The 13,070-nt window shown below is 34.4% G+C and overlaps 2 protein-coding genes across 3 annotated transcripts; both read right to left on the minus strand.

Moving 5' to 3' along the window:
• Window positions 1-285: 285 nt before the first annotated feature.
• RBL (Transducin/WD40 repeat-like superfamily protein) lies at window positions 286-4,415 on the minus strand. The gene is made up of 5 exons (XM_012994515.2): window positions 4,023-4,415; window positions 3,761-3,859; window positions 1,534-2,621; window positions 1,190-1,454; window positions 286-651 (listed from the first exon to the last, which is right to left on the minus strand). The coding sequence occupies exons 1-5, from the start codon at window positions 4,039-4,041 to the stop codon at window positions 554-556; spliced, it is 1,569 nt and encodes a 522-aa protein (XP_012849969.2). The 5' UTR covers window positions 4,042-4,415; the 3' UTR covers window positions 286-553.
• A 2,804-nt stretch (window positions 4,416-7,219) lies between these two features.
• On the minus strand, window positions 7,220-12,803 carry LOC105969758 (Mitochondrial inner membrane translocase complex, subunit Tim44-related protein). Of its 2 annotated transcripts, none has more exons than XM_012994535.2 (11): window positions 12,665-12,803; window positions 12,488-12,574; window positions 11,587-11,664; window positions 10,796-10,878; window positions 10,085-10,136; window positions 9,371-9,460; window positions 9,206-9,274; window positions 8,991-9,092; window positions 8,244-8,312; window positions 7,718-7,774; window positions 7,220-7,595 (listed from the first exon to the last, which is right to left on the minus strand). In XM_012994535.2, the coding sequence occupies exons 1-11, from the start codon at window positions 12,683-12,685 to the stop codon at window positions 7,509-7,511; spliced, it is 795 nt and encodes a 264-aa protein (XP_012849989.1). In that variant the 5' UTR covers window positions 12,686-12,803; the 3' UTR covers window positions 7,220-7,508. The 2 variants fall into 2 exon arrangements, with proteins under 2 accessions (XP_012849989.1, XP_088683585.1); XM_088827459.1 differs by having other exon boundaries at window positions 12,671-12,779.
• Between the last annotated feature and the right edge of the window lie 267 nt (window positions 12,804-13,070).

A 13,070-nucleotide genomic window follows, 5' to 3' on the forward strand; every position in this document is an offset into this window, starting at 1 on the left:
CAAGAACAAAACAACAGATCGAAAATATAGATACCATTTATTCGGGTAACTATATTTATCCTGTAGCTTATTTCCACAAAAGGAAACCGGCAACCAAAACCTACGCCGAACAGAAGTGCATGTTACTCTTGAATCACTAAAGCAAAAAAACTAAAAATTAATGTAATCTCGGAAGCTATTGTGGGACTTTTGAACATGAAGAGAAAAAACTAGGTTAGATACGAGAATATGAGTGAGGCGATGATTCATAAGAGTATTGAAAAGTGAAAATGCAAACATAATCTCCGAAAAATGTTACAAATCTAATAAAATAACAATTAAACTCAGCAGTTTTCACTGTTTCTCAGAGCTGAAGTTGAAACATGACTTTCTTTGCCTTAAAAAAAAAAGAAGCGCTATTACCTTGCAAAGGGCAATATGTCAATTTGACTGCGTATCAGCAATTTTTCAGTCACAACATGTAAATTGACATCATTCGTAAATCAATTAATGTTACATATATGTGCAAGTGCGGATTGTCTTCATAATGCCGAGTATGTTACACTTGGTGTTTTCATTTCGGTGGTGTCTTCTTAACATTATCCGCTTGAGAACTCAATGCCTTCTCTGGATTCTTCCTCTTTTTCTTTAATCGCATTCCGAGCATGTCATCTGCAGCATAGTTGTAATTGCTTCATTAGTGCATAAATATAAAAAAAAAAAATGTTTAATATATGCACATGGTTCAGAAAAATATATCACATGAATGTAGCCCAAGACTGCATTTTGAATACAGTTGGTGTATTATTGCACGACTGCTTTTCGCAACAGTTGGTCTTAAAATGAATATAGAAAATGGCATGCAATTCACCGACAAAAACATTATTGAAGTAATAACATTACATGGATTAAGTGTTTGTTTCAGCATGATGTAAATGAAACCTAAGCTATATACAAGGCAAATAACATAAAAAATCACTATCGAGGTCTTCCATAACTCCGATGGATCACTTGCATGATTAAATTTATCTTAAACCTTTTTATAACCTTTCATTTTTTCTAATAGGTTGCAAATATAATAAATCCAAAGTCTTCACCATTTGTAATGATACACCAAGTATTCAAACAACACTTTTAATTTTCATTATGTTACTGATAAAGTCAGAAGAAAATGTGTTCGACTAAGTTCAGTTGAATCCACTTATGTTACCTTCAAATGGACTAGATTCATGGTTTGATAAATGACCATTCTGAACTGCCTCCTCTGAAAGAGGAGACAGGGACAGGCTTCCATCCGCCAGCTGTGAATTACTTAAAACAAGCCTGTCATCCTGCTGCTCAGGAACATCTGGACATGGATCAGCAGGCAAGAACCTTATTTCATCATGTGACACGTCCGAATCGCTGAAAGTTGAATCCTTCTCAACTTCCATAATATCAACTTCCTCGTCTTCATTGATACCTGAATCTTTGACCTGAAACAAATACAAACATATTAGAGAAAAGACAAGAGGAAGAATTAGAGAAAAGAAAAAAGGGACAAAAAAGACTCACCTTTTCTGTTTCGGGAATTAAATCAAATTCATCTTCACGTTCCACATACTCCTCGTTTTCCTCAAGCTCTTTAAAATCGGGGGCAAATGCACTCCAGTTCTCAGTATAATCTTTGGCCCATATGTAAACCAAGCCAGTCAACGAAACAGAAAGCACAATAGGGTGAACTGGATGCCATGCTAAATCTATTAATGCCTCCTTTGGACCTTCGAGTATTTTAACAAGATGCCCAGCTCTGTCCCATATGTAGATTTTGTGCTCTCCTTTGCTGGCGGCACCGCCAACAACCCATTCACCATCACCGCTAAAACACGGAGCTTTCCAGTGCACCTTTGTAATTGAATCTTGAAACTCCCTAAATAGTGCTAGACACTTCGATCCAACAGCCTTTAACTTTTCGGCCTCGTCTTTCTCATCTTCCTCATTGTTTGCAGCATTCAGGGATTTAAGCGCGTCTTTCAAAGGCAAAAGATTCTCGTAGATTCTGATAGTACGGTCGCTCGAGTTTGTGAGTAGATACTGGCCGTTCCTGCTGAAAACGATATTCTTGACCACGGCACTCCCAGGAATAGAAACAATGCCACATATCTTAACAGTTTTATGATCTATAATTAGTATCTCTCCTTTGGAATTTCCGACATAAACTAAATCACCGTGATTGTTGAAGCATGCTGCAGCAGGTGTAAATGGAGCAGACCCATCAGAAAATTTGGTGCGTGGTTGAGGGGCAACACCATTTCCCGAATCGGATAATGACAGAGGAAGAACTGTTGTGGTTCCTGTATGCAAATCGACAATCATGGGTGCAGATGAAAATGGACAAGCTAAGCAAATAGATGGTGTAGCTGAACCAGGATCTAAACGAGCTTGTAGTGGTGTTTGTTGCAGTGTGGAGCGAGCAATTTTTTCACCTTTGACAACATCCCATAGAGTCAATGATTTATCTGCAGCAGATACAAGTATGCAGTGACCGTACTTTGACCAGCAAACACTAGTTATGGCGGCAACATTGTCGCTATCACCGAGTTCTTTGGCGATACCTCTGGTTTCAAAATCCCATATTACACAGCTTCCATCAGAGCAACCAGCTGCACCCCACAAAAATATTAAGATATTAAAGAGAGATCAAATTTATTACAGTTCTAGAATGTAAGAAAGAGAGAGCACAGGTAATAAAATAGAAAGATGTTTGGGTTCTACTGATGCATGGGAGTCTTATTAGTCACTGTACAAACAAGAAACCAGATGAACCTGAATGACCAAGCATAAATTTTCGGTAAAGTAAATTTTCAGGTACAGGTCTCATGGGGAGAGATATTGTTAAGAAGCGAAATAAAAAGTTACCCGTTTTCTTATGAAAAGATGTCCTAGTTGTAGTTCTGCTATCGTTTAGATGAAAAAAATACAATATTAATGATATTGTATAGATGCCATTATGTTAGAAAGAGCACAGCTAATAAAATGGTAAAGATCCTAGGATTTTGCTCCAAAATTCACAATGGACTATACCGATGCATGTGTGAGGCTTATTCGTCGTTGTACAAACAACAAACCAGATGAACCCGAAAGACCAAGCACAATTTTTTCAGGTACACCTATCACGGGGAGATATTGTTGACACTAGAGAAGCAAAATAAAAAGTTACCCTTTTTCTTATGAAAGGCTTCTCTAGTTGTAATTCTGCTCTCGTTTTGATAAATAAAAAATGATAGTAATTCCGCCCACACAGTTCTTTCAATTATACGAAGAGTAGAGATCGAACTTAATACGGCTTCGAATAAATTATTTACATAAGAGCCCATCCTGCTGATTAAAAGGATGCTCGGGAAGTATCATATACACAATTAAATCGAATTGTCAAACATCAACGAGTGGCACAAGTCAAATTCTTTCATGTTAAGGAGCAGCTATTTACAAGACAAGCTATAAATTACTGAGCACTTGATCAGCAAATTGCAGTAGAATCGAACATGCTTCAACGAGCTATTGTTAATGAGAATGTCACAACATTAACCCAAGAAAATCATTACAATCTCGATGGCTTTCAGGCTAAACTAAAACTAACAGATCGACCTAAAGCCCGCGACTCGTAAAACATATTTATTTCCTCATGTATACACATGGAGTAATATGTGCAAATTACAAGTTCAAAAACACCCCATGAATTTATATTAGTAAAGTAAAAGCGAAAACAGAGTAAAGAGAAAACAAAAGAGGAGAACTATACCGGCGAGAAGGGTTCCTCGGCGATTGAAGGCTACACATTTAACAATCCCATGCTCCAAATACTCCTCAATTACTTCTGGAAAATCCCCCTGCAATGGGTCTACATTCAAACACCCAATCAAAATTATTTCAAAAAACCATATATATATATAATAATAATAATAATAATAATAATAGTAGAGCAATTTACAGCCAAAAGAAGAAAAATAACGAGCAAAATAAAAATAATTCGGACTACATTATGTCAAAGGGGGGAAATTTACCAATGATGGTGGCGTTCATTGTTCACCGACCGGCGTAGAAACTGCTTCCAATTTCCCAAGAGAGAGAGAAGCTGAATTAATAAATCAATTTCAGGGTGGATTACGCAAATTTGAGCATAAACGCGTCGAAAGAGCGAGCAGAGGAAGATCAAAAAATTTAATCAGTGGAAAAAAGAAAAACAAAATTCGCCCCTTTTTCCGGTGAGAGAGAAAAAGTGTGAAGTATGAATTAGTACAGAATGAATGTATGTATGTATGTATGTATAGATTTATATATATGGAGGTAAGGTAAGGGTTTCTCTCTGGGGCAGCGGGAAAATAGAGAATGGCGACTGGGGAATTGGAGATCCAAAGGGTAGTTTCGGTATTGTATACTTTGTCTGGGTAGAAATCAGAATTCAGCTTTTCTTTTTCACTAATTTAATGTACTCGGAACAAAGTCCCAACTCTTTTATTTTCTTTTCTTCTCTTTTCTTTTAATTTAATTTCCCTCCAAGGAGAGGCAGAGGAGAATAATATTATAATAGAACAAAAAAAAAAAAAAAAAAAAAAAAAAAAACCTTCAGTCGAAACCAGACAAATAATGGGATAATACCCAGAAGAGCGTAAACGAGTCGATCTCGAGTTTTATATTTCAGCTCAAACTTGAAATGTTCGAGTTCAAACTTTTGTCGAGCAGGTTCTACTAATTTACACACCTAATAACCCGAAATAGAATAGAAAAAAAAAAAAAAGGGTTAATTTTAGTTATCTCCCTTATACCAATGGGAAACCTTCACTTACCTCTCTTTTACCACCAAAACTTTCCCTTACCCCTAAATTATAATTTGTATTCATTATTCCATTCTTTAACCTAAATATATCTCTTTTTTTATTTTCCATAATAATTTTCTTCAACTTCCATTATTTCACATACTCATTTAATTATTATTATTTTATAATTTCTACTTTTTTTGGTTCGGTTTTATTAAAAAAAAATATCTTAAAAAGTAAATTACAACAAGAACGGCTCCTTCGACCCTACATCCGGTGATAAATACCGGGTGGGTCTTCTGCTGCCACAACAGTAAACCTATTTTTTTTATCATAAAGTTGAACATAAAAATTAATTTTAAATCTCCTTCTAATTAATTACAAGTGTGGGCATTTTTTTTTCTTTTTATAATATAATTTATTAAATATTTCATTATTAGTTTAATTATTAGATTATTTAATCAAAATAATAGGCCATGACAAACTTATATCCCCTAAAATAAAAGTTAAGATGATAATACAATTTAAATGGTAAATATCATTGTAAATATTTCAAATAAATAATAGAGAGACTGTTGAGTGTTGAGTAAAAAAGTATTTTCATTCTGATTCTTTGATTCTTATGATACTTTATATTTCACTTATCTTTAGAACAAATATTACTTAATTTTAAAAAGGAAATATAAGTAGAGAGTTCAATATAAATAAAACATAAAACAAAAACGAGCAAAAATTAAAAATAAAAATGAGTATAATATAGATTATGTAATATATTTTTTTTTAATTGAAAAGATTCAAGTTTAGAAAATGATGAAAGAGAGAGAGATATGTCTTAAAAAACTAATATAAAAGTGTATAATTGGTATAGCATGTAATCAAGGGAGATTATTGAAGAATTTTATAGCATGGGAGGTAAATGAAGGTTTCTATTTAGTTTAGAGGAGGTAAGCGAAATTAACCCAAAAAATAAAGGGGATAATTTGAGGGACCCTCATTTGGCAAATATATTGAACTAACTACCAAGAAGACTACACCCTTAGTGATACCCTTATTTTTTTCTTTCAAATTTGATATAATTATCGACCACATGGAGTACTTATTATACCTCTTAGAGAATCATATTTAAACTATAGCCAACTACAATTGTTTCTCTATTTCTATATCTCTGCTTCTCGGAGTCATAACTTGCTTTTCGGCGGTCGAAATTTGATGGTTTAACTACCTTTGATTCCTCTTGTCGAGCTCTTTCTTTTTATGGTAATGTCATATGATTTGGAGCTCTGGACTGTTCCGTTGGTCGTTCTACAGTGCACGTGTATTTCGACGACGACGGATCTTCTTGAAGAGATAATTTGTTTTCAAGCAGTCGAAATTTGACAATTTTGTTCAATTTCGGTACATGTGTCCTCTCTCTCTCTCTCTCTCTCTCTCTCTCTCTCTCTCTCTCTCTCTCTCTCTCTCTCTCTCTCTCTCTCTCTCTCTCTCTCTCTCTCCTCTCTCTCTAATATCGTTGATCTTGAGTGTTTGAAGTTTCGTCATTTTTTGTTAACTTGCACTAATTTAATTGGAATAAAACATTGTATTCAATGTGACTGTTCTTGTCTCCTCAAATAACACAACTAAACATGTTTTTTGTTTGGTTTTACAATTGCAGTGTAATGGAAGTCATTGATCTTCCTTTAAAGGTGTCGAAAATTTGGTTGAAGTTGTAGGCGAATTTGACCAATTTGACATATGTATTTCAAGTTAGAGTCAGCTACAAACTACACATTACTACAAATGATTATACTCATGTAGTCATATATAGTATCATATAGGAACATGTGCATGTGATTGTATTTTTCGATCTATTTTTATTGGTACAAGTTGATTTATAATGTAACGATTCAAATTGTAATTTTGTTTGATGAGAATGAATTTTTTTGTTATAATCGGCGATATTTGTGTGTGTAATAGCTGAACGACCATAACTTTGGGATAAATAGATAGAACATAACTACAAATGACTATAGTAAATATATGGAAAAATTATTTAAAAAAAAAAACATGAAAATTTTGTTTTTTAAAATAAAATAATTAAAAAAATTAAAGAAACAGAATTTTATAAATAAATAAATAAAAAATCAGCGAAAATAATAAATACAGGTCTAATATACAATTGGCAAAAATGTTAAATAAAGACAAAAATTGCATGAGGACAATATAGTCCTTTTTCTTCATGAGGAGAGGTATCCATAAGAATGAATTAGGGTGAGTTTTTTTTCTAATTTAGTGAGACGTTAGGAATATGTCAAATGGACCCAAAAGAAATATCTTAGTAGCAAATATTCATTACATGCAAATGTACATTTTATGTGCACACAAATACATAAAGCTCCTGAAACATGGTTTGACGGCAAGTGTGAGTACAGTTCAATAAAACAATACAAACAAATAAGGTGCTGTCATTTTAAAAATTCAGATAATTACTCAAAAAGAATTGTCAAAATCTCTCAGTTTTTCGCACTTCCACCGTAAAAAAAGAAAAAAAAAAAAAAAACACCTCATCGAACTGAGTTCTTATTTTTCATAACCGTTACTATTTCGCACTGTCAACGATCATTCTCCGAAATTGATGGCAACCCGACTTCTCACACATTAAAATGGTGATCGTAATATAAATCCCGAAAAAGAGTGATGCTTGCTTATCATTAAAAAAAAATTCCAAGCATCTTACAAAACTGAGACGAACAGCTAAACTTTGATTCTCCCGCAAAGACGCCAGTACGCTCCTTGATGGAAAAGTGATTTCTCAAAAACCCATATATCCCGTACAAGAACCTGGAATAACCACAAATATATCAAATTATATTTTAGAGCAAATAATAATGACGATACACATATTTAGGACACGAATTCCGAGGAGAGACTAGGAGAGAACACGAGTCAGCATTATGACCTACCTCCTTGTTTTTATCACCGGCAACAACAGCTCCGTTTGAGTCGTATGCCTCAAATTTCTGCAAAGACAATAAACGTAGACAAATTAGTCATCTCTCTCCAAACCCAATAAAATTAAGGCAGAAAGTTTTTGAAGGCCGCATTAATTATTTAGATTTATTTATATATAAGTCTTTTCTGGTACGTACTAATCTGTTCGTAATTTATCTAAAATAATCCAATCTAAAAAGATTCCGTTAAAGTTAACAGAACATTGCGACCTAATCAAACAGAAGGAAATAAGGAAATTACTATAGAAGCTAGGCCAATTCAAAATACTTCAATGTATAAAGTCCGAAACACGATATTAAACATTTGCAGGATTATTTACAAAATGCTCAATTGTCGGTCGAGACGTACTAGTAAACTGCGATAGTTGGTTAGACTGCAAACAAGTTGTCATTGAGAAAGTAGAATTGCCAACAAGAATTCCCAAACTGCCAAACTAAACAAGCAACAAGAATTCCCAAACCCGAAATCTAACGTTACCTGTTTACTGAGAAATTCAAGCGTAAGTTGTACGAACACTTTATTGAGGTCGTTTCGATCTACACCAATCTGCAAAAAAAAAAAAGAAAAAAAAATTATGAATACCTCGTGAAGAAATGCAGTATTGCTTATCCTAAACTCCACCATACAAGTAAGCAAAAGTCATGAATTAATTCATTTGATTAGAACGAAAGGACTATATCTCCATCCTCCACACTCACAGACACACAAGTAAAAATAAATTACTACAGTTAAACCTCTACAAATTAATACAGTCAGGACCGGTCAAAATCTATTAATTTAGCGAAATATTAATTTAACGATATAATTTTTAACACGTTGTCCTCAAGTAGGGACCGAGAAAAAATACTAATTAAACGAGGTTATTAATTGATCGAGTTTCTACTGTACAATCTTGAAAGGTTGCAAAACAAACAGTAATGGGAAATTACAAGACATTAAGAAAATAAATAAAACATAAAACGATAAGAAAATTAATTGGCTTAAAAAAAGAAGACGATGATGTAACCAGCAAAGACATCAATCAGCGAACGCCATTTCGAAAGATTTCATCTGCTAGGGTTTCAGGCATATCTTAAACCGAAAGAAAGCATGGTATTCCTTAATCCCATATTTACAGGGAATGGAACATCAAAATCTTGTCTTTTCAGAAAATTATATAGAAATTAGGCAAACTATACAAGGAAGAAAAGTACTTGTCCTATTTCATCTTTTAGAGGTACTTGCCAGTCGAGCTCGCAGAGTTCGCATTTTAACAATCGGCATAATCAGTTCCCAGTAAACATTGCTCCAAACCGTCTCTCTGTGCTTGATCTCATTCTTGAGTGCCTGTTTTGAAGATTTGATTGTCATATAAAAGTGGTGGATTAGTTTCGATTATAAAACGAAACCATTGGCATGTGAGAGTATGTTGCGGAAAGCTAGAGGAGGCGAAAACCTACAGAATACATGTTCTCTGTGACTGATTTTCTTAGTAATCCTTTGTCTCCGTTGGCCATTTGTGTATTTATCTATATACAAATTGAGAAAACCAATTAGAAATGTGAAAGCAAGAACATGATATATGAGATGTGGTCGAAATGTAGATTGAAAATGCAAGAGAGGACCTCTTTGTATAGATCAACAGCTTCTTCGTAGAACTTCTTTTTAGAATACCCACTTTTTCTCAATTTCGCAATTGCGTAAGCGGATTTTAGCTGCAATTAAAAAGCCATTACATCAGAAACTTAATATCCAAGTAAATGTTTCATTTTCCAGATTAAAACACACACACACACACACACACACACACACACACACACACACACACACACACACACACACACACACACACACACACACACACACACACACGCACACTCGCAGAGAAGTAAAGTCCTTCGTACATGGATTTCCATACTTTTTATTATTTTCATCTTTGATAGTTTTATTTTAATTTCATCTCCCAACAGCAATATCATAAGGCCCTTTGCTTTGAAGTTAGTATAATCGAAAATGGTGTTCTGAAAGGATAAACCTGAAAACAACTATTTGGTTGTACTGAAAATAGGCAGAGCAAAATTTTTTCAGAAAATTAAAAAGAAAATGAAGACGAACACCCAATCACAGAAATGAAGACGAAAATTAAAGTTTCCGCAATTAAATTTTTAGAAATGCAACCAACCACCGCCTAAAGTTTCCAGTAGCAGAGAAATGAAACTAGTGATTTATTGCCGAAGCTGAAACGAAACATCATTTTTGCATCGGACTATCATGATTTATTTCCTTTTAAATGAATAACCATTTTAGCCCACGAACAGGAATAAAGACATGTGCCATACCTCTAGAACGACATCTTCTTTTGTTCTTTTCCAACCAGATCTCGTAAACCATCTGATCCAACAAATCAAGTTAGCAAAGACCAAGGCTATTACGTATCAGAAAGAGAAGAAATGTTCATTCAAATCAGTCCTTTTGTATCAACCATAAGCATGCATCTCGTGAAATAATGCAATGTCAACATAACGCAAGTCAAAGTCAATATGCATGTGTATCTGTTTGACCAGAATCGTGTCATATCCATTATTTTCATTCCCAAAAACAGTTATGGTAGAAAATTGCTGAACCATAAACATCTCCAAGAAGTTTCTGTAGCTATTCATGCAATAAAACATTGATCTCAATCATATTTTATCAGTAGCATACGGCAAATTAATCTGATTTTTAACCTCAATGATTTTGTTAATTTGGACAATAATATAAAACCTTCCTCAATAATCTTTCTGATAGATGGGTCGTGTAACTTTTTTCCAAAGAGCATGTTTTCACAGATGGAAAAATCGACATACAAAAGATAAAATATGTAACAAAAACTTCCCAAAACACAGAAACTTTCAATGATAATCGAAGTGAAAATCCGATGGCAATCACTGACATTGTTGGAATGCCTAGTAGCGTGTGGAAAATAAACTATTTTCAAATTTTAAATGCGTTAATGACAGGAAAATCTTCAATATGGTCTCACATGCGACACCAATAATAATCATACTTACCTATACCAGAAAGATAATGATTCACGGGCTGAATATTGGTCGTATACAAATCCAGGACTCGTCATTGAAACTTTAAGAGACCCCTGCATACACGAAACTTTATGACTGTGGCTGTTTTGTATAACATGTAATTCAGGTGTAACTTTGATACAACAAGAGTCAGGGAATGCGGAAAGATAATTGGGTATGATGTATGCAGCGTGTGTGTGTGTGTGTGTGTGTGTGTGTGTGTGTGTGTGTGTGTGTATATTTGAAGAATATATCATACACTAATATTATGCAATTTTCTATCCAAAATTCTAATAACTGCAAACATTAAATTATCTACCCATCTATTACACATCCTTTGTTTTTCTACCTAGTGTTATTAGCACTAGCATGTAGGTTACGACATAAGCTCTTTTTAGAAGACATTCTTGGAAACTTAGAGCATCATTACTGCGTAAAAGTTTTCATCATGTTTAGTATTTAATATTTCACGGATATAGCAAACCTAGTATTCAGTCAGAACTTAGGATTAATGACAAAGTCATACACTATTTTTAATGCAAATTTTGTTTGTTAAAGGATTGCCTTGAGTGCACATTGTGCCTTGAAATAGGTCAAAATCACATTTGAGGCGCACTTCAGAAAAGGCATGCAATGTTATGACACTGTTACCTGTACTGTGTCATAACTTTCTAAAAACTTCAGTCGTGACATTCTATCATACGTAAAAGTTCATTCTCACACGAACGCAATTAGATAGCTCTTAAACGAACAAATCCAAAGTTTTGAGAATAACATCATACCATTTGTCGGGTTTGAGCTGGAGGCTTTACTTGCGTACTCATCAACCTAACACAGCTGATGTGTGGAGATTTTGCCTCCTGAAATCAATAAAACACACGTCGCAATAAATCACTGAAGTTTATTGCGGAGCAAAAGAAGAAAACAAAAATGAACTTCATGAGTCAAAAGGAACATAACTAATATTACAAAAAAACATATCAGCAAGATGTCCTAAAATTTATTTGTAAAATTTCATCTTTTCCAATTGTTACAGATAATTTTGATTTAAGAAAAAAAAAAGATAAGCAAAAAAAAAAAACCAACTTCATAATGAATTGCACCAAAAAAATTTATATTCGAGTACCCTTCTCATAGGACCAAGATGACTAGAATTTTTAATATTCCAAATTTCGGTTTCAATCTTTAGCCGTCGCTTTTTAGGATGAAGAAGATGCTATTGCATCTTATTACCAATACTTCTTTCATCAATGTCTCAAAACAAAGTGGTTATGAAACTACTTAAACTATTTCTTGCCAATAAACGGCGAGAAACATAAATTGCTCATGCGTCCCGAGTTGCAGAGTTTCTGGAGACTGAGGGCGTGTTCGGATTTTAGTCATCAATTTTTATTTTTTCTCGTAAATGTGGGAAGATTGGAACTATGCCTTACACAGTGATCTAATATTCGATGCCCGACGCATATCTAGAAAGATACATTCAATATGATTGGATTGTAAGTTTTTAACAGGCAGAGATTACAGAGAAACAAATGCCTTCAAGCAGAAAATTGAAAACAATTACTCTTCAACTTCAGATATATGAATTCACTATTTTATAATTAAAATAATAAAAATGTCACAGTGCATTTCTGCATTTGTTTGATCTTGATTTCAGGAAAATGAAGAGAACAAAGGGGGTACCGATTTCAGCAGCCAAGGAGAAGGTTCCCATTGTTGTTCCAGCCATACACGGGAAGGCGCTAGAAATGGCAGAATCCGGCGCCGACACTGAAAAAAGGAAATAATAAAAGCAAAAATTTAAGAATTACATTAATTAAAAATAAATATGGATGGATCGAGGAGGGAGAGAAGAAACACCTGTACCAGAGCTTTCGCCATGAAAGAAGGTTTAACTAGGGTTTTGGAGAATTAGAGAGGTTTTTCGTTTGGGGATATTGGCAGCAACCGAACCACGGGCTAAGACGACCCGGCCCGATATTGACCATCACTCAATTAGGCCTTCGTGGGACAGGATTCAAAATGATTGTATCAAAGCCTCTAGATTACACTGTTTGGATAAGCCAAAATAATACTCAATTATACCCGCAAGTGTGGCCTAGCGGTTGGAGCAAGAGAGCTTGGGTCAATTGACCCAAGTTCGAATCCCCTTGCCAACGGTCGCTAGGTCGAGCTTGTCACACATGGTTAGCCTAGTGTGGTTTACATCTCTCGTATGGTTTGCAAGCTATTATACGAGAGTGTAGGTTTACCCAGTGCACCTATA

The sequence above is a fragment of the Erythranthe guttata genome, chromosome 2 (genome assembly GCF_056151865.1).
Source record: "Erythranthe guttata isolate IM_541 chromosome 2, IM_541, whole genome shotgun sequence".
Lineage (NCBI taxonomy): Eukaryota > Viridiplantae > Streptophyta > Magnoliopsida > Lamiales > Phrymaceae > Erythranthe > Erythranthe guttata.